The sequence below is a fragment of the Falco naumanni genome, chromosome 9 (assembly GCF_017639655.2).
Source record: "Falco naumanni isolate bFalNau1 chromosome 9, bFalNau1.pat, whole genome shotgun sequence".
Taxonomy (NCBI): domain Eukaryota; kingdom Metazoa; phylum Chordata; class Aves; order Falconiformes; family Falconidae; genus Falco; species Falco naumanni.
The window spans coordinates 50682926-50704718 of record NC_054062.1 but is presented as its reverse complement, the minus strand read 5'-3'; the positions used below and the strand labels follow the sequence as shown (position 1 = coordinate 50704718).

The following is a 21793-nucleotide window of genomic DNA, read 5'->3' as shown; positions in this document are numbered from 1 at the left end:
CTGTGCAAAGACAACAGTGCATCACAAAACACTTGGGCATCAAAACCTATAGTTTAGTTGCAGAAATAAAAAAAAAAAAAAAAAAGCCAGCTTGATACAAAAAGAGAGAAGAAACTGGCTGGGCTTTCTGAAGTGCTTTAGTGGCCTGGTGCTTGAGTTGCATCAATTTGCAATGGAGATTGTGCTCTGACACAGCGGCTTGCCCAGCTGCTGGCAGTTAGAAGCATCCATGAGGAAGCCAGTTACACTACTGTACATATTTGCAGATAGGCAAAGAAAATATTAAATAATAAGCCATGTTTGCAAGTGGGAAAAGAGCAATTGAACAATTTTTTTTTTTTACTTTTTTGTTGTTTATAAGTATCTTTTCATAGACCAATTACATCAGTTCCACCCACATGGGTCGTTTGTCTTCTTTCATTTAAGCGTGTTTAAAGTAATCAACAGGATGTCCATGCATCAGATGTTAGCATACTTCATTATTTTCAGCAGTCAGGATTTGGCCTTAAATCGCTCTGTAAGCTCCTCCAGTCAATTTTCCTACGTTGCCTCAAGTGACCGTAAGGAACCTCATTAATAAACAGACATTATTAGATCACATAACCAAAAGTTACCAAAGATAAGAGAGAATACAAATAGTGTATTAAGCAAAGTTTGCTTTCTTCCAATTGTGCTATTTTATTAAAAGATGCAGAAACACAGCACTTGCAATTCTCCTGCACATCTAGGGGGCAGACAACAGGACAGCAGCCAGAGTCCAGCCCTCCGGGCTCGCCCACACTGGGCGCAACTTCTGGAGCTAAACCATGAACCTGAGTCAATAACGAGCAGCTGAATACTTTGTCCCCCTGACTTACACATTGCTCCTTCACGTTATGGTGCACTCCAGCCAGCACCAATTGCTGTCCAATTAAGTGAATGAACTTAGCATCCTTCCTGACGTGCCACGGTGTCTTGCACAACAATGATTTTGCCATATTTTGAATGTGGAAAATGATTTTAAAACTGAGAAACATGAAATGATGTGGCATTTCACAGGATGCGCTTTGCCAGGCATTGCTGAGCAGCAGAAAATATGCTCGTGACTGTGATGCTCCCGTCATCCAGGAAGCGAACAAGATACACATTGCCAGCAGGAAGGAATAATTTGCAAACCTGGCTAAAACTAAAAAGCAAAAAGACCAGCACAGTCAAACACATCCCTTGTCACAACATGGGGAAACCAAAAGGCATGTCTGTCCAAGAAGCCATGGTCTTTTATTCGAAATATGTAGCAGCATAGCAAAAGCCCTTACAACTTCAAACTGAGAACATGAGAGCAGATGTTTTAGTAAGGCCTGTAATGATAGGACAAGGGGGAATGGCTTTAAGCTGGGAGAGGGGAGATGTAGATGAGCTGTGAGGCAGAAATTGTTCCCCGTGAGGGCGGCGAGGCGCTGGCCCAGGCTGCCCAGAGCAGCTGTGGGTGCCCCATCCCTGGCAGTGCTCAAGGCCAGGCTGGATGGGGCTGGGGGCAGCCTGGGCTGGGGGGAGGGGGCCCTGCACAGGGCATGGGGTGGGACTGGGTGGTCTTCAAGGTCCCTTCTAACCCAAACCATTCTGTGATGCTATGATCTCCCTGATACATTTCCAGATAGTGGGGAAGTTTACTATAACTGCCATTTAGTGGCTTCAAGAAAATACTTACAGAAAGAGTGGGACCCGCTTCAAAACTAAGACAGCTAAATTTATGGCCTGAAAGGAGATGTCTGTATGCAAATTGTATGTCTAACCTCCCCCGGCAGTCACCTGAGCCCCCTCTGGTATGCCTGATGTATCAGCAGGTTTGCCAAACCCGGGCAGAGATGCACCGCACGGGGTGACCCTGTGGCTCTCCGTGGCAGACCCTGCTGAGAAACACCCGTGGAACAGCACAGGCGTGCACGAGCATGTAGACCCCGGCTTGGAAAAGGAGCTCTGTCAAGCAGGCTCCTACCAAAATATATCATGATTCCAGGTCTTTGTTTACTGTAAAAATATTCTAAAACAGCATTGTAGAGGATTATCAATGAAATAGTGAAGAAGAGCAAATACCACTAAATGGCATGGATCCCCCCTCCACTGCCCAATGGCCATTTTTACTTGTAAATATTCTCCCTTTCCCCCTGTGTTTTGAATCAAGTTGAGATCCACTTGTTCTTTTCATTTACATTATGATTTTTACTTAAAAACAAAGTAAAAATCAGCAACATCTATAGACATCATCTACTTGCTAGTGTAATTTTCATTAGAAAAAAATTAAAAATAAAAGTGTGTGGGGGACTGAAAATACTCTAGATTAATGCTTACTCCTGCATTTACATCTCTGTGTTTAACAATCAATTTACACACACATCCTCATAGACCTTTTGTTCACCCAAGTGTCATGCTACTAATTAGAACGCAGTGGCTGCTAATGAAGACACAGCGCCAGCTGCAGGGGCTGGGCACCTCGTGGAGCTCCCAGCTCCAGCATTTGGCTGTGGTTTTGAAATGCCAGCGATGCCCTGATCCAGATTAAGATACAGTGGGCTAAAGAGGCAGTAGGCACAAACCACAAAAACAACGGGGATGCTTTCTGGGAAGAAAAATCTATTAGTGCACATAGCTGCTGTGAGGTGCTCAAGGGTTGCCATAGAGATTCCCTGGATTCATTCGACCGACTGTAAGAAGCGAACACAAAATACTCTTACCGTTAATACGCTGAACGTCTGATCCAAAGCCCATTGAAGACGCTCAGTAGCTTTCTGTTGACTTCAATGAGTTGTGGATGATGTTTCAGGAGCAGCACTTGATAGCTCATTTCTTATCGCATTGAGCCCTTTTATGTCCTCTGAAAGGTTCATACCGAAGACTTTGAGAAGATAGGTCTCAGTTGATCAAGCTTTTAAGATATGCTTAATTTTAAGCATAATCAACCCAATGACTTCAAATCCAGTAGGGTATTAGAAGAAAAAATCTTTCTATCACTGCAAAGGCAGAAAAATTCCCCCTGGCTGTAAAACCAAATAGCGGAGTGAAGCCTGATGTGCAGCTGTATCATTTTTTCAGTCAACAAGCTACATTCTCGCTTTGGTTATGCTCACTAACCATCGCATGTTAGAGTAGGACAATGAGCTCAGCTTGTTTCCTTAAAAAAATGGAATGCCATACTGTTTCACTACTAAAAATAAATTTAAATATAATGAAACATTCTTTCAGACTAATAAAAAGCATATCTTTGACATTTTTTTATCTTTTTCCAAACTCTTGAACCGTTTAAGCAGACAGCTCATCAATGACATATTGCATAAATGCTTCACCGTTAGAAGTAATTTTTCATGATGAATCTTTAAAGTGCCAGAATATCTGATAAGTTAAATTTTGATTTTCTTTATATGTCAAATGCTTAATGGTTGTCTTAGAGTCTTTCTGCACTATGATTTTTATCTGTATTTTATTACGGTAATAATAACATCTAATATACTCTCTCATATCTGTCTCGTTCTTTCTTAAGGTCAAAATTCTATCCAGAGCTAAAACCAGCAAGAGACTTCTTCCTTTCTTCCTCTCAGTATTTTAAGGTAATAAATTACCATTTACAGGCAAATAATGGCAAATTAGGAAATCTAAACATGATGTATATATACTTTAATATACGCTTGGTAATCAGAAAACCAAGTATTGGTGTTTCATTACAACAACTAATTTTCAGTCTTGCAAGCAAATTAGATGCTATTACATCAGGCTATTTAATTGCCTTTCTTGCCAATAATCTGTGAAGAAGAAAAAAAATGTTATTTCCTCCTTCAGGCAGATTTCACTCGTTCGTATTTTATTGGATTTGTTCTTTTCATTTTCACCTAGTGGTAACCTTAGCTGCCTTCTTCAAAGGCACAGATCATTTTTAAGGAGCAGAAGCAGTGATAACGGGTGCAGCCCTTTGCCAAGTGCCCTTCCAGGGGTGGGGATGGGGATGCAACACCAGCTTCTGTAGCTGCAAGGCAGCCCAACCCCGGGGCTCAGGACAGGCTGGCTGCTAAAAATAGTGACTGCTATGCTTGGAGAAGGCTCTCACACCCCAAAGACAGGGGCTTATTAGTGGAAACATGCCCAAAGCCTTCAAAGGTAGATACAAGTTAGAGCAAAGTAGGGTGAAAAAAAAATATTGCTATAGATTCAGGGACTCTGCATGTCCTTTAAATGCATTTTAATGTGCTTTACCAAAGGATGTATGATCAAAAAAGAAGAAAATACATAGTATTACTAGCTCAAGACAGAATGAACAAGAGCAGTTGCACTTTGAAAGTGCCGGTTATAGAGGATGCCTCTCAGTCAGCCTTGCTGGGGACTGAGCATCTCACCTATGTGTTTGGCTGGAGTGATGGACAATGCAGCTGAAAGAAGCTTGTAGACCTGGGAATTGGCTTGGCTATGCAATCCACAGGGCTCCCTGCGGGGTAGAAAACGAGCACGGGCCTTAGGATGCTTGGTCCCATGCTGAAGGTGACACGGGAGGTCACACTAACCAGGCAGCAGAGCTCGCGCCTTTCTCCCAGCCCTGGGATGCTGCGTTGGCCGCAGAGACCTCCCTTCTGTGCCCCAGCACCTCCAAAACACTTCCCATATCCATCAGTCATGACACTGCTTATGTGAGACAGCTTGATGAAGATAGCTTCTTATTTTTCAGATGGAGAAACTGGGTATATCTAAGGTCACAGACAGAATTACTATCAAAAGCCAAGACTGGTCAAGGCATTCCCAGCTTCCGAACTCACTCCTCAATCTCTAGACAAAGCATCACTCTTGCCACCATCTAAACTTGTTTATGCTTTCTCTTTCTCTGAGCTTAACCAAGAAAAATAGTAAAGTCAACAAAATATCTTTTCACAGACTAATGAATCTCTGGTCTCCAGAAAGGAATATAATTCATTGCAGCGCATTAATTATACTCTAGGCTAGCAGTCATTCCTAGTACTCATTCCTATTGTCCTCTTTGCACTGAAAAAAGACATCTTATGTCATGTTGGCAGTTTCTTTCAGCATAAACATTAACGTGCTCAGCCATGGCACCCTTAGATCCTTATTTTCTGACAGAGATCACTAAGGTTACTCTCTGTTCTTTCCAAAATAAATCTACCTTTAAAGTTCAGAAAAGAGTTTAGCATTTCATGTCACAGGCAGCATAAGTGCTGTGAGTTTTCGGTGGGTGGTGACGGTGAGATGAAGCCGCTAGTGGTAGGACCACTCCTGTAAGTCAGCTGGGTAATCTACATTTTCCAGGCTGGCTTGCTGTGATTTAGGTGAGTGCAAGACTTACAGCTCTTGGTGGCCTCCTCGTACCATCTTTTTTGTATATGCAGATCCCTCAAGGTGAAGTGGCTTGTTAGAGAATGACTGGATCATAAATAAAGGGTTTTTTTTACTGTAGCCAAGAAGGTATTTTTCTTGCAGGCCATACTAAAAAAAACCAAAACCAACAACAACAAAAACAAACGGATGAAGGTCTGCATGAGCAGGGTATGGGCCCTCAATTCCTCCTGGACATACCTGCTTCAAAAGACTAAAAAAGTTAGTCATACACCTGCACAATAAATGAAAAGGAAGAGTCTGATTTTCAAAGCTACACTTGCAGCTCTGTTGGCTTACAGACAACCTTGTTTATCATAGGTTACCAAGGCAGAAATGTTTTTGATTACGTAGAAAAAAAGTAAACTGAAATGGATGTGAAAACCCCAGACAAAGATAAATCTGGACTTGTTTTGTTTTTTTCCTTTCCTGAAAAATAAGTTAGGTGGTGAGATGAGCTGCAAGGAGGGGACAGTGCCACTCCAGATAGCTGCACTACGACAAACACCTCCACCTCACAGAGTACGGACATGCACAGATGCAGAATACACACATTCTGCCTGCACAAGGGCATGATTAAATCCATGGAGCTTTTTTCCCTTACATACTACAAAGGAAAGCCCACTGCTGTTGGGACACTGCACTCGGGAGCTGCGTCAGGGCTTGGCGCCTCCTGGGCACACTCACCCGCCAGCTCAGCAGGCCCAGGCCAGGAGCCATTCCTAGCCCTTCAGCTTTGCATGGCCAAAGGCACTAAAACACCAGTTTTGGGGCAGCTCTGGACAGAGCTAGAGAGTGTTTGAGTTGGAAATTTGCATTTGCAGGACATCTGCCATGGCTGAAATCACAGCAGCCCAGAAGGAAATGGGGCAAAGGCCGTGCTGTGGCGAGACCACGCATGCCGCCGCACTGCTGCCAGGGCTTCCTCCCACCCAGCCTTCACACAAGACAGCATACAGGGGAATAATAATTATCTTACATTTTCCTTGTACATTTTTAAAGGTCTCAGCGTACCAGTTGACTATGAGCTGCAAGAGCTAAGCAACCTAGACACCAACAGTACCAAATATCACAGCACAAACTATCAAGCTGCAACAAGGTCTTTTACCATCTCATACCAACACACTCTTCATACCGTCCCTCTGCTGCCTTCTCCTTGTCTCACCTCATCCAGGGCACATGTTCTCTCTTCTCTTGCTTCTCCCTCAGCTGCTCCCCCTTCACTGGCTCCCAACCACTGAACTTAACCAGCCACACCGGCACCTCATCTACACCAGCCACCCCACCGCCCCCGCAGCCACCCCACAGCTGTATATTGTCAATGCTAATTAGCCCAGCTTCAGTCCTCTACACCAAAAGGAGTCTTAAGTGTTTAAGCAGCTTTAAAAACATGATTCTGTAAACACATCAGTGTGGACAAAGGCAGATAGAAGTGGACATCACGGGGGTGATGATGCCAGTCAACCTTATTCTAGGTTTAGTAATGATCTCCTGGGTTATGATATTTAACAGGAAAATATTAGAAAGCATCCATATACTGGTTTATTATTATCTCAGCTTTGAATTCAAGATGCATTGCATGAACAACTTCGCAACATTTTCAAGCCAATGTCACAGCTTGTTACACTGCACTTGGAGAAGACAGCCACAAGGTAAAATTCACACATGTGTAACTCGGCAGACGACCTTTCCTACACACCCCATTTACATATTTTCAGACCAAATGAGGGGGTTTTTTTGTTTGGTTGGTTTTGTTTTTGGTTTTTTTTTTTTCAATAAATTAAAAAAAGAAACACCCTGTTGTTAATTACTGCACCACAACTGTAGCAGATGAGCAGAAACCACATTTAGCACATTTCATTAGATGTGTGTTGCCTATGTGAGTCAATTAATTGAGGCAGAGGGAGCTGCACTGATACCCTGCCTTAGAGTGATTTCCCAGGACTCTTCTGGAAATGAGATGACACATCTCAAGAGATTATTTCCTGCTAAAGTCATCTTAAATAACTGTATCAAAAAGAAACTAGAAGTTACAAGCAGGGCCCGATTCTGTCTTTCAGCAGCGGCCCTTCGTATCTTTGCAAATCTGAAAGGAAATGTGCTTTTAAATCTGTATGAAGATTGCCAGAGCAGTTGTCTTCAAGTAAAGGTGGCTTGGGCCAGGGCAGCGCAGGCATGCCTCGCCTCGCTGCTGGGTCTGCCTGCAGGGCAGAGAGGAGGGATGCCAGGAATAACACCGACAGCCTGCATGCACACATCTAGTCAAAGCACAGGATTATTTTGGTATTAATCAAGAGCAAGCTGATTAAATCTGTAGCTTGACAAAGAAGGGGAATTAACCAAATGAAAACATTCATTTCAATACAAAACTTTATGATACTGTAACTTTGGAAACAAAGCCCTTTCTGAGAAATCCCATCTGCTCCACTTGGCTTGTGCTCTTTGAAATAAACATCTGTTTACATGCTGAAGACACGGGTACATTTGTCTCTGTTGGTTTTACCATAGAAATGCATTAAAATGATTTTAAGCACAAAGTTAAACATCAGATGCTAAAATCGGGACTGTGGTTTTGGACATTTGTTTATGACTTTGCTCTTCGAAAGGAAGTTTTTTTAATTCCTGATCCAACACCGTTGCGAAAGGACCGTTTATTGAAAGGCATCTCCAGGTAAGGCTTTAAAAAAGCCAGTTCTTCGTTCCTGCCCACCTTGGCTAAGCAGTTATTCAGCAGGACGAGGCAGTAATCAGATTTTCCATACAGCTGGCAATTCAAATAAAAAGGATTGCTGCTCTGAAGATAAAAAAAAAAAAAAAAGAAAAAATAAAAAAAAAAAAAAGAGAGATAAGAAAAGGTAAAATTATGGATTCCTGTATTTGCCAGGACTTGTTCAGTATAAAAAGCAAACTAGAAACACAAAACCAATCTAGGCTGAGAATGACAAGGATGAATTGTTATTTTCTAAGGACTCGTCATATTCAAAATCAGATTTTTTCATAGTTTTCTAGAAAGCTTAACTGTGGTATTCCCAGGATAAAATACTGATACTGTTACAATAATGTGTATGGTATGAAATGAATTGTTTTTCGTGATGCTGACCAGTTGTGACATGTAACACAGTTTCCCTAGAGTAGCATGCATGTTTATTGCTGTAAAATGAGGGCTTTTTCCAGTTAACAATAAAACAGTATCATGTTATCACTTGTGTCAAGTCATGTAGTTTAAATGACAGATAAAAGAAAATGAAAATACCTGTAAAGCAGAAATTTGGGAGAAGCTTTCTAGTAGTTATGGCTAGTTATGGTAATAGTTATGACTAAGTTTAATAATGAAAAAAGTAATGGGAATTTTAAAAAGTCTTGATTAAAATCCATGTAGGCTTATGTATGCTTTCCTTTTACTTGCACCTTACAGTATAAAAATGTAAACTACATCAAAACTTTTACAAATTTAAATTGCATTTAAATAAGCATTGAATTTAAAACAGAACATTTCCTGGCATGTCTACAGTTACTATGTGCATCTTTCATGATTTGATTTACCAGCTTGTGGATTATCTATCGAAAATAAATACTCTGCCATCATTTCTAAAGCTGCCTGTATTGCATTCTTGCTTAGGGAATGGATGCATGCAAAACCTTGGGGTCACCACCTGCCTTCACTGGCACTGATGGTAAAACTGCAATTAGCTTCACTAAGATTAGTTTTAATTCAATATGCTGTTACTGTTATTAATGCTGTTTAGGACCTAACGCTTTCCCTGTTCTGTGGGTATAAAAGGTAGATTAATGATGCTTTCTGCAAGCCAGAGCGTGCGCCCAGCCTGGGGCAGCCGGGCAGACGTGGCTCGCTGACCACCCATGCAGCCACCTTTTCCCACTGACTGGGGACTTCTTCCCCAGCCTGAAGTTTCTCCCTAACAAGAAGAAATACTTTCTGCAAGAAACACAGACACAGAGAAATGCCCCTTGAATTTTTAGCTGCTAGCTCACACCCTACGCAGGGACTTACACGACTGAGTAAATGACTGCTATTTTAACGTGCCAGATACTCACTGAAAGAAACTCATTTTACTGATTATATCATTGTCATAAAGAGATCCATTAAGAAACGTGGCTACTCAGATCAAGCTGTGTCTAAACTATCCGTGAACAGCAATGGAAGATGATTCAGCAGTTACAGAAGTAAAACATACAGAGGAACCGTGCGATGGATAGATTAAGGCTAACAGGAACTTCACATCAATAAAATAAACAGCTGCACAAGTAGCCACCATTTCTGCTAGCAACAGATCACCTTAATGAAAAGATAATGATGCAAACACATCACAGGAGAAAAAGAAATCTGAACCGTGGCTCCTAGAGCTGATTTTACAGCAATAAAGAAACAGGGAGTCTAAAGAAGATTTTGTCCGAAGCAGGGAAATTGGACATCATTAGAAATAAAATATCTCACTCCACAATGGCAAAGTCTTAAATGTTGTACGCATACTTTGACCACCAATCCGTCATGGTAACCTGGTCGAGACCAGCAACTGAAAAGATATTAGCGTTATTCAAGTAACCTGTCTACTTCAGTTTTATAGGCTGTTCTGCTTGCTTTCACAGTTCAATCAGATTTGTATTACTGATCCTATGCAATGATTTTCCCAAATACATACATAATTCCCTTATACAAGAATTTCTCCTTTACCTACACACTAACAGTGACAAATAAATTTATTGGTTTATAAACTAGCTAGCAATAAGTGAAATTAATACATATATTTTATTGTACCTATTTGATTTAGACAAGGAATTTAGATGAAAGGGAGGGGAGACTGATGTTTTTGTCTTTCCATACAATATTTCAGCTCCCCACACTCTACATTAAATATGTGATAGGTTTCTCACATGATTATTTTAGAGGCTTGCATATTTTATTAGTAACTAAGGCAGAAACTGAGCTATACACCAGGAAAATTAGGCAATAATATTTAACCAATAGCTTTAAAACAAGAAGCTTCTTCCATTTTATAAAAAACAACAGAAAGAAACAAGCAAACAGAAAAAGAATTCATTATTTAAATTAAATGAAGCATCTCATCTTCTGGTAAGCGGGGAGCATGACTTACCGTGGAAGGGACAACTGGGTAACTCGAGCACAGGAGTATCATTGAGATCCAAAGAATGAAAACAAAGTTTAACCTGCATAGACTTCAAAGAAAAACTGAGATCAGTTAAAATGGAAAACAAAATCAAGCCAAAATGCATGCATACACATAAACAGACAAACCGTGTATTTTCTCCACATACAAAGTAATCGGCAGGGTTTTTACCTGATCATTTCTTACTCAGGAGTGTGTATGTGTGTACATGCAGTTATACTACCAAATTCCTCACATATCCTTTCAGTTCTTTCTTAGATGACCATTTTATACCAGAGTTCAGGAGTGAAAATGTCACCAAAGCTGATTTTATTATGACTAATTGGTACTTGTTTGGCCTTTTCTTCTTGTTAAATGGGAAAATGGCAAGAACGCACACTCAGCTGCCATTATGAAACTACCAACTGATTTCATTCAAAGTGGTCTGTTCAAATGTCTCTCAGGTGTGTTTACTATTAAGTCTGTATCATTATAGCGAGTATGGGCAGAGGTCTAAAGACTTCAGAAATACATTTCAAGAATTTTTTACCACTTCTAAGACCTTGTAAAGCCTGGCTGCAAAGGAAAAACAGTAACAGTGCACTTTAAATAGAAAGTTCCTCAAACTCAGAGCTGCCACAATACATAGAACAATATGCAACTACATAGAGCTTTTTCTTTTTCTCCCCTCCCCCCTTTTTTTAAAAATGTTTACTTTTTAACGCGCCCCATTTTTAAGTGTTTTTCCTAGAACTTAAGTTCTTTGGACGTTAATTTCTTCTCTTGCATGCAGACATTAAGTTTACTCAATCAAATCTTTTGTAGGATTAATAAATTCCATTAATCTCCATCAATATAGCAAATGATTAATGTCTAAGAGCATCATTTGTTACTGCAACACATTTAATTATGCAACATTTTAGGGGAATCTGTGGTTTATTTATACAGAGTACTGCAAAAGCAGTAAGGGTCCCACAAAGATGTCAATGTTAGACTGTGCAGGCAAGGTAATGCTGAAAAACATTAAATTCAATATTTTTTTTTAGGATGAAAACGTTAGGGATCTTTTTTTGACAGTCACAATGTTAGACATTCTCGCCAGTGATTCAGCAGCCTCAAACACTTCAATGCCTTCGGAGTTGACTCTGAAAAACTCAACATATAAGGGCTCCAAAAGGGAATCTGTGTGAGTCTTTGCGGAGACCTGAACTGTTATAAATTATGGCAACTTTAACCGGAATGCTCAGGCTTCTGATGTAGATGCATTTAATTCCAGGAGGTAGAAACCAGTAAGGCCTTCAGGTAAGGCTGGAAGAAATACAGTGGCACGTAAGAGCCTTTAATGCTTTTTATAGAAAAAATCGTAATTTCATTTCAGATTGTGGTGGAATATTTTTTTATCATCGCTGTATACGGTGGTGTTGATCATGTCAGTGGTCGATATAATCCAATGGCTCTTAAATGACTTTTAAAAAGTACGTGTTTGTAGTCGCTGGTAAAGTACTTCAGGATTCTTCAGGACCAACAGGACTATGGAAACATAAGATGAAATTAGCCTCATTTAAACACTGCAGTAAGCAATCCATTTATAAAAGCCGTCAAGAGAACATTTGACTATTTGCATATTCAGAATGTGTCCTCTTATTCAGAGAGAAAATCCTTTCGTTTGGAATTGAACATCCCGTTCCGACTCGCACAGGACCTCCAACTCCAGCCGATAAGCGGATTAGCCCATTTCTGCTGCAATGAAAAGCACTTCGGTTTGGATTCTGCTGGAGCATCGTTTAGCATCAGCTTTCACTGTATCCACATTTAGTTTAACTCCATTTTAATACAAAATTAACCTTCACACATCATTATTTGTGGAAGAGAGGGACAAGACTACGCTTGTGATTCCAGTTCAGGATTTCTAGGTTCAGTGTTGGAGCCTTAAACTCGGGTAATTTGGTGCATTTTTTTTTAGTGCATTTTAGTGAGTACTCAGGTTTTTTAAATTATGAGTTGTTTGAGTCCCTGGTGACCTCCCATTGTGCCCGGTCCGTACCTCCTATGCTTACCTTTATCACATCCCTCTAAAAGGGTGGATTTGGCCCCACTTTTCGCTCACAGGTTTTGCACAAGAGGTGCCCAGAGAGGCACCTTCATCATGAGCAGGTGGTGAAAGGACAACCCAAGCGAGGACAATGGAAATCCCCAAGGAGCAAACCCAGGCAGGATGAAGCTTTGTGGAGCCTGGAGCAAAGCAGCAGGTTACAGGGAGTTCGAACAACATGGGGAACACAGCTTTTATGTGACTTTCTAAGGAAGGGCAAAAAGGTGATCAAATGCCCTCATTAAGGATGTTTCACGCAGCAGGTGGGAGAAGGAAAGAGACTCATATGGGCAACAAATCTCCCAAGCACTTTGCAAAACCAATTGTGTCTGGTCTGCACGCTAGGAAGGAAAGAAAGGTTAACCTGAGGTTTGGCATGTATTTCATTCATGCTCGTATTATAAATGCTCACGGTAAGTTCTTTCTCAGCAAAATTCTTCAGTCTGGTTTCTGTTTCCAATTCTAAAAGCCACCAATGACAGACTGCGGTCCTTAGGACCTGACTGTAAGAGGAGACAGCCAAGTAACGTTTGGGTTTTTCCCCCACAAAATCCACGAGCAGATTCCACCTTTCTAGAGGCTTTAGCCAGCTGAGCCACCACAAAGGGCTTTCACACGAGGCAGACGCAGATGGCAGTTAGGCGAGTATGAGTTACTGAGATATCACCAACCCAGAACGGGGCTCAAGGGCTTTGCCCACCTCTGAGACGCACAGACGTGGTATTACCTGAACGGAGTGAAGATTCAAGCTCTCACATTTGCCTCTCACTTCTTTGAGTTTATTTTTTCTAGCTATTCAGGATGCAATTTAACACACCACAACTGTGATTTGCATGCGTAAAGTGTATATGGAGATTTAGATACATTCAAGATATTCCCACTTCAGGTTTGGATGAATCAGGTTTAACAGAACAAGTGGCAATTGACATTTCTGTCTTCTACTCTGTCTGCAGAGCACCCAGTCTGAAGCTTTGCTCCCAGGTAAGGTTCAGTGGCAGGTATCATAGGTCATATGAATCATTAAGAACCATAATAAAAATTCCCAGCATCCATAAAATTTGCATTTTATGAGAATAAATTAGCAGCAATAGCTTCCACTTCCCTGCAAAGCCAAACCACCACTTCTTCCCTCCTGCTTGCATTGTTAAAGGAACAGGGTATTGCACCTCGCTGCTGCTCTCATTTGGTTTCCCCATGACGAACACAGCCAACACATCACAAACCTTGCTGATAAGCCTATCGAGCCTTGCAGCTTAATAAGGCTAGTAGGCTATAAGCTTTAGAACATGGTACTTCCCTCCCCCATCACAGTAGTAAACGTAAAGTGTTTACATGGGCATTGTGTACCTTTGCTAAGGGATCAAAACAATAAAAATGAAAGGATACACCAAAACTTGTCTGCACGGTCCACTGGCGTAATCCCAAAACATAGTAAACCCACAGCAGGTTAGTGGTCTGGATAAAGGCAAGGTGTTAAACCTTCTTCCCTCCTAGGATGCTCACAGTGAAACCTCAGCATGGATTTCTGGGAGAAAACCGCCTGGATATTTTGCTCCAAGCTCAATTTTTTTCTTGCTTTCACGAACATCAAGAAACCACAGAGCCAGGATGACTTGCTTTGAGATCGTAGCAAGGTGCAAAATGGAAATTAATTGTATTCACAGCCTATATATCTGTTTCTGACTCAGTGATAATGGGAAATCCCAGCAAGATGCAAAGACAGCAGAAGAACAGAAGTCAGAAAGCAGGTTTGTTCCCTCGGTCATTATAGCTGGGTTCTCACTACCAGCAAGGGGACACAACCAAACCCTGTGCTTGCACCACTGAGATCTCATCTACAATGGCACAAAGGAGCCAAAAGTTTGCTGTCGGTGCACACTTTATTTCTGGGATTTTCCCTGCCATGATTGCTTTTAATCCCCTTAAACTTGGTTACGATCCAGAAAGAGCATGTCCCTGGCCCATGGGGTAAGGGGTTGTAAGGCCCAATGGTGCAGCTCTTGCCTTCCCTCCTGCCCTTGGATGTTGACCGGGCAGCGGCTGACCGACTCCGAGCGCTCCACGAACACATGGCACTCGTGCCTGTGGGCTGCAGCCTGTCCTCTGTGTTATCTACTTCGCCCCTCTGCCGCCCAGGTGTTGGCACAGAAGTGCTCTCTGTGGGGGATGCGATAGTCTCATCAAAGGTCAGGTGCATATTTTCGCAGTCCATCGAGGCCCGCCTTGGCTGCTGTGGATAAACAGCTCTGCGCTCCTGTTACAACTCCAGAACTTCTCCAGAAGGAGACACACATTCATTGGATTTCATTTTGCTTGCTAATGCTGTCACCCGCCAAGTCCTGCGGGTGATACACTGCTCGAGCTACCTGCAGACGGGGAAGGCTCCTACGCTGAGCAGTAACGTGGCAGCCCTCGCTTAAAAGACACACGGCTCCTTTTTAAAACCTAATTTTCAATGCGATTCCACTCAGGCATCGCTCCCCTCTAAGTCTGTGTTAGCAATGGTTATGGCTTCAGCAACACACCGTCTGACACACAGGTTTGATCTATGAGGAGAAAAAGAAAATCAAAAAGGCATTAAAGCAAGAAGCAGCACTGCCACTCCTGCCTCCCACTCCATAATGGCATTTTGGTCAGCTTGCTTTGCCTGGAGAGATGGTCAGCAGCTAGGAGGTATGCAGCAAACAAGCAGTGTTCCAGTACGTAAAGGAACAGGGCGCAAGACTTGTGGACATACAGATAATGTCAACCTTGGGGTCTGAGTTGCCACCCGATTTCAAAGCACTTCTGCATCGTTGGATCTATGCCCATCACTGTCACAACAAAGGGGATGAAGCTGCATCCTGAGCCTCCCAGGCCAGAAGCAGAAATTAACTTTAAAGTCACGTTTTTGATCCTACCTCAGACACGAATTGTCAGCTGTGTCATAGCATCCTCAGGATTTTAAAGTCTAAATCATCACGTATAATTATATATATTCTTTTTCCTGGTTACTGTCAACATACACAGAGATGGTGTGGGCAGAGACAGCATGAGTTTCCTTACCCCACTCCCTAGCATGAGGCAGAGCTGCTGACTGCGTCGAATTCTGCAGTGACGTAAAACCTGAGCCTGCAAAGCCAAACGTCATCGTCGCCTACGGGCCACAGTGTGTGGCAGCTTGCCGGCCCTCTGCCGAGTGCACAAATGTCCATGCAACTTATGCTGACGCTTCCGTGTTCATGTTATATCCTTTGTGAAAAGACAAGAATAATGCTCTTGGCAAAAGGACATGGCAGAAGATATTCCCAATCTATAGATGCTCTTGCTTTTTTGTTAGATTTGTGCCTTCAGAAAAACAATCTGCATGAAGTGCAACAACATGAAAAACAAGCTCTCATTATTCTCTATGCACCACGACCCAATGTTAAAGTCATTTGATAATTTATCTGGAGGAAAAAAAAAAAAAAAAGCAGAGCAGACAAAACTTGCTCAACCCATTAAGGGTAGACTCAGCAACTGAAAAGTGGCGGTAATTAACATTTTTGCTATGCTTATTTGTGCATGCCAGCATAATTTATGCTTTCAGAAATTTCTCAAATAGATCCTACAGGAAGTTGCTGCCTAAGAAAAGATGTCAGTGCTGAGCTAAAAAGACACCTGTCAAAGCTGAAACCCAATTTTTGTTCGGATGCAACAAAGATCTCGATGATCTGAGAAAGTCTGAATAGTTGTTGAAGCAGAAGCAAGAAAGAGAAAAGAGCCTAGATAGACAAGAAAAGGCAAAGTTTTTTTGAGGAGGAGGAGAAAAGGATGTAGGAAAGTCTGATGTGACTTAAGAAGGAGAGATCAAACTTTAAAGGAGTCAAGGAAAGCTAACACAAATAGTATAAATAGCAGGGAATAGAGAGAAAGAGTTGGGTGGCTTTGAAGGGCATGATTTGTTATATATGTTATTGCGTTGTATCTCAGGGTTCTCCCTGGATAAGGCTACGAAAGACAAGGAAAACACATCCAACATTTTTTATTATGCTAAGATGCCAACAGAATATTCTGGGTCAAGCAGTTTCGCACATTTTCATTTACAGAATCTCAGTACAAAACCATTTTTTTTTTCCTGCTCTCTGAGTCCTTGAGATGTTATACCAACAAGCACTGTGTCATTTGGGAATGGAAAAAAGGGAGTGACAAGTTAGTCCCGGTAGCACAGCTAACCCGATGAAACACTTCAGGGGAGGAGGCAAAACATGGGACACGCACCTGCAGACCTATAGGAACTGCAAGGTCAGTGAAGGACACAGAGGATGTCAAATGCTCATCAGGACACTCACCATCTACAGACTGGACGGAGAGGGGTGAATTGCTCACACCTGAGCAGGTTTTTATGCAATTTGGAGTGACCTTCAGGAAGGAAAACAGGTCAGCTGAAAGCAAAACATCTGCCACCGGTCTCATTTCCTCTTCAAACAGTCCTGGTCTGATCAGCTGGGAGAGAAGCAAAGTTACCCCTCGTTTGGCACAGAATTATGAGAAAATATCCAAATTGCAACTCAGGGGTGGCTCATTTCCTTCTGAACAGGCAACATTTGTGAGACAGAAATCTCAGCTGTTCCACAGATCAGCTCTTGGCATTTCTGGAGAAGGGTAAGATGCCAGTTTGAATTTGTGACACGAGACCTAAAGTACCTTGAGGAAATAAGTGGCTACATCTGGAACAGCACTCATCATTTGTAAGAGGTGAGAGGACACACCTTTTTTCTCCACAATGCAAAGCATTTTCCATCTGTTCTTCCTGCTCTTTTAACTCACTGCTATTTTCTTTCTACTTGTCTGTGCCACTTAAAATAAGCAAGAATATTGCAGCCTCTTTAAAGGAGCCATCCTCTTTCACAAAAGCCTTTTGATGGAAGGGTCTTCTCCAAAATGACCTACCAAACAGAAAACAAAAACCCCAGAGCAAGCCTCACATTGTGAATATGCTTGTGCTTATAAATTTTCTGGTAGGAATATAAAATCAGACTGCAAATCTGCCGTGTTCTACAGGCAGTCGAGACACAGACGTGGTACCCAGGCACCGGGAATGCTCCGTACCTTTGGTCCTCCACGACTGACGGCAGGGAGCTTCACTACCTTGCAAAATGCCAGCCCTGGATCATTACTTGTCAACTATCCCTGCTTACAAAGTTCCTCAGGTAGGAGAGAGGTAATGTTGCTGTCATACAATTCGGTGCCCAAGCTGACATGCCTTTTGTCTGAACATAAGCTACCGAGAGGCCCGATTTCCCCTGTTACAAAAGGCTTCATACCAAAATACCACATGCCAAAATGCAAGCGTTTCTTCATACCCAATTATGTTTTAGCATGTGATATAACTCCTCAAGAAGTTATATCTGCCTCCCTTACTCTTCTATTACACGCATCAATACCTAATCTGCAAACCTCATCTCTCTCCCTGTCTCCGCCTTCTGAATTCCCCTTTTAGCAGCAGGGTCTTCGGGGCTTTTTCTGATCTGTACCCCTCCCCACAGCTGCTAACTTTGGAGGTAATCAACTGCTACTTCTTAATCAAGAGTACAGATCAGCATGAATAAACACAAAATCCAATATTAGAAGAGCTGATATAACCACACTCTTGGGGGAAGAGGAAAGGACACAGATGCTGAGGATCAGGATTGTTCTCCACGGACAGGACACTAGATATTCTCTAGCGACTTACTACAAAGTTTCATTGCTCCAGTCTCACAGGAAAAGTGTTGAAGGCACAGTACATGAAAAAGATCAGCTCTCCATTCAGCTTGACACTATACTGACTGCCAGAAGCAAACATGTAGTCCACAAAAAACGCTGTGACTCTTTTTTCCTTCCAAAGAGCCTGCCTGCTGACAGCTAGTTCTTTCATTTGAGCAGTAAAGGTTCACGCTTTTAAACCCAATTCCCATCACACAACTACACTGAAAAAATTACACGATGGACTTCAATATTGCAATTTTCAATAAAGACTGAGCGAACCCCAGCTGTGAGGAGTGAAGGCAGACAGGGTATAACTTTCAAAGGGGCTGAGGGCCTGTTTTTAAAAGCAAGAAGCACTGGGAGCTGAAGGACTTGACTGTGCAGCAGCCAGGAGCACACCTGAATTAACACTCGTGGAAGCACCACACGCACCACTCCCCTGGTCCTCAATGCCGAATAACCATGCAAGTGTGGTGGGACCCAAGCCATCCCAGCGGGGTTTATGGGCGTAGGGACTGTGCCCTGGAGACAAGGTGATGCTTCTCCTGGTGCTGCGCTGAGCACCATCTCCACTAGCTCAGGGATCTCTGCGCAGGTCTCCAGTGCCTGGCACGGGTCTGCCCTTCGCCATTGCTTCAAGAGATCTGAGATGCTCCAGACTAGTACAACAAATTATGAATGATCAGCTAAGAAAGTGAGGCTCACACAGTTCCTAGCCTCTGCCACAGCAGGAATAACAGGACCACGTTACGTATAGGAAATCCCTTGAAACTCAGATAACCTTACAGTTCTCTGCCTTGCCAAATTTCATAATATCAGCATCATCTAAACCAAGAGGACAAGAGCTAAAAATACCCTGATTCAACTCATTGCAGGCTTCTAATATGATGGCAGAGTCTCCTAACATGTGCTCTTTTCAAGTGTTGAAGCTTGTGGCCTTAGGGCATGTCTATACCACGGGCACATCAAGCTAGCTTGGATACCGATAACTGCACACCAAAGACGTGACCAAGAGGCGCAACCCAAAGATTTCCCAGTTCCCTGGAATGATTCACAGTTCAGCTCTGCTGTGGTTTCTTGATGTGCATCTCAGAGTCAATGTGTGAGTTTTCAGCACCAAATTATGCACTATGTTCTTAAGTCACATCCAATTCTTTTACAATCCCTGTAGTTCACAGGCTGTAAACCGGCTATTTCTCTTCCAGATGTCAGAGATGGGAAAGACAGAGCCTGATGATGTCGAATTTCCCAGGGCTGTTTTCTAACCTACAACCTTTCCCAAGGCCCCGCTGACAGATTTGGGGTGGCATAGCATGAAGAGGGGCTGGGGCTGGGTTTTGAAGAAGAGCAGACTGTGTCCATGCAGACTCTGTTTCTCTGCTACGCTTCTGAGGCCAGTCCCATGTTCTGCTAGAATGACTGCGGTACAAAACTAAAATGCATTGACCACGGGTTTCCCCCCCTGTATTAAGTGATCTTTTGATTCTTCCCTTCCTATTTTTAGCCATGTGGGGTTTTTTTCTCTGGTATGGCTAATGTTCCTCCTGGTTCACCCGCCCACCGCTGGACCCTGAGCAGCATGTCTCCCACGTTCACAGAAGCTATCACCCACTCAGTCCTGGCTGGCCGGCTGTGGCCGGGCTACATGTCTTTCCAACCTGAGCCATCAAATACTCTTTAATCTGGACAATACCAGACCCATGAAGGACCTTAACTTCAAGAGGAAATGTCCAAACCTCATCGAAATCATATTTGCTTTTCTAACCTCCGGAGAGGATGGCGAGGCACGTTTGCTGACTGCAAGCTCTGTAGCATGAAGAGAAGCTGGCCAGGCAAACCCTGCACCCTGCTGTGGATGAAGATGTTACAGTTGCCTGGGAAACTGCTCCATGGGATCGCTAAAATGTATTCTATATGTTTGCCTTCAAATACAAGATTATCACCTTGTCTACGAGCAGTGTCAGAAGAAAATCCTGACACGAAATAAACTTAGACTGTAACCTGCAGAAATCAATTAACTCTTTTATGGCATTAGCTGAAATTTAACGGAGCTAAAGCCAATATAAAATGCCTCGTTGTCCAACATCAACCAAATCTCCCCTGAAAGAGTAAAGGTGGGTTACAGTTAGAGCATCTCATTCCTCAGCAAAGGACACAAGGTTTAAATCCGCTGGTATATTATTAGCAGGTGAAAGAACTGGCTGGGGAGAGACAAAGGTTCTATAATCAAAGGAAATGGCATTATTCAAGGACTGAGATTATTTATTTAGATTCAATATTTACAAATTTGATTATGTTTTTTTTCCTATTTTATGAAAGAATACATTCAATACTTACAGAAAGAGCCCTCAAAACCAGCCACAGATGGATGTGGGGGTGTACATCCTCTGCTTCCTCATTGCAATGAGCAGTGCGGGACTCATGCTTAGCCCAGAGGTTAGAGCTCTGCCACATTCCTCTCCCAAGGTTTTCCCTGGTACTGCACTCATGATTATGCTCACAAACCCCCACAGACTTCATGGTGAAGAAATTCCAGTAAGAGCTGGCAAATGCTGATTTGGGGGAAAACAGGTTTAATAGCGAGCAGGAAGGAGTAAGGAATTAAGGTTAGATGACATTTTATTACGAGATAACAAACCAACAAGCCAAAACAGGATCGTGCTGTGTCTGAATATGGTGGGGGTATGACACTGGTTTTAGAGGAGAAAGAGCAAGAAAGAGTAACAGAATATTGCTCAAAATGTTCTATTTCCACAGCACTTTAAACAAAGAATCCAGCATCATTTCACTGCTTGCTTACCTTAAATCAAAAAACAACACTGTGCTTTAATTTCTCCTGTGGGTGTAGTCAGCTCTTAAGTTAAAATCCAGGCTTAATATCTTCTACTCATAATTTAGGTCACGGGCTGGGAAGCAATATAGGAAATAAGAGAGAAATTTCAAGCTTTGCAAGAGATGCTAAAACTCCATCCTCTGCTTGCGGTTCCCAGGGCATCAACTGCATAGACTCCTCTGCTCTGAATGAGCCAAGTCTTGCAGCCGAAAATGAGAGGCTGAAATTCCTTCAGGATTTAAAACCCCAGTTACCAGGCCTTTGTCAGGGTCTGTCTTCCATCTCTGGCTGCTCAGCTGGCTAAGGTCAGCAAAGAATTTGTTCTGCTCTTAACTCTGAATGTCTTGTACCCCGTGGGCAGCTCAAAAAGCTGCAGAATAAAGCGAGGTGCGGGGCTCGGAGCTGTGTGGCAGCATTGGGAGCGCTCCGCTCACAGCTTCGCTCTTCTGCAAGGGTCAAAGAGAAGCGAATAGGGATTGTCAAGGAATCGTTGGGATCATGCAGTGCACATGCATGGAAAAATGGAAGAAAAAAATGTGTTTAAATAGCAGATTGCAATAGTTCCGGTCTGGGAGCATTTTGGGGGATTATTTTTTTTTCCATTCTTTGGGTAGTGTTCCAGTCCTTCACTTAAAAAATACCCATAAAACAAAACACCCTTCCGCTCTTGTCTCTGTTACACAATTT

General features: G+C 42.5%; 1 protein-coding gene across 1 annotated transcript; it reads right to left on the bottom strand.

The window, feature by feature from the left end:
• Positions 1-7681: 7681 nt before the first annotated feature.
• NPS (neuropeptide S) lies at positions 7682-10559 on the bottom strand (the record flags this gene model as incomplete). Its single annotated transcript, XM_040607721.1, is given in 2 exon segments — positions 7682-8140; positions 10461-10559. Coding segments are annotated over 2 exon segments (309 nt in total), but the record flags the coding sequence as incomplete, so codon positions are not given.
• Between the last annotated feature and the right edge of the window lie 11234 nt (positions 10560-21793).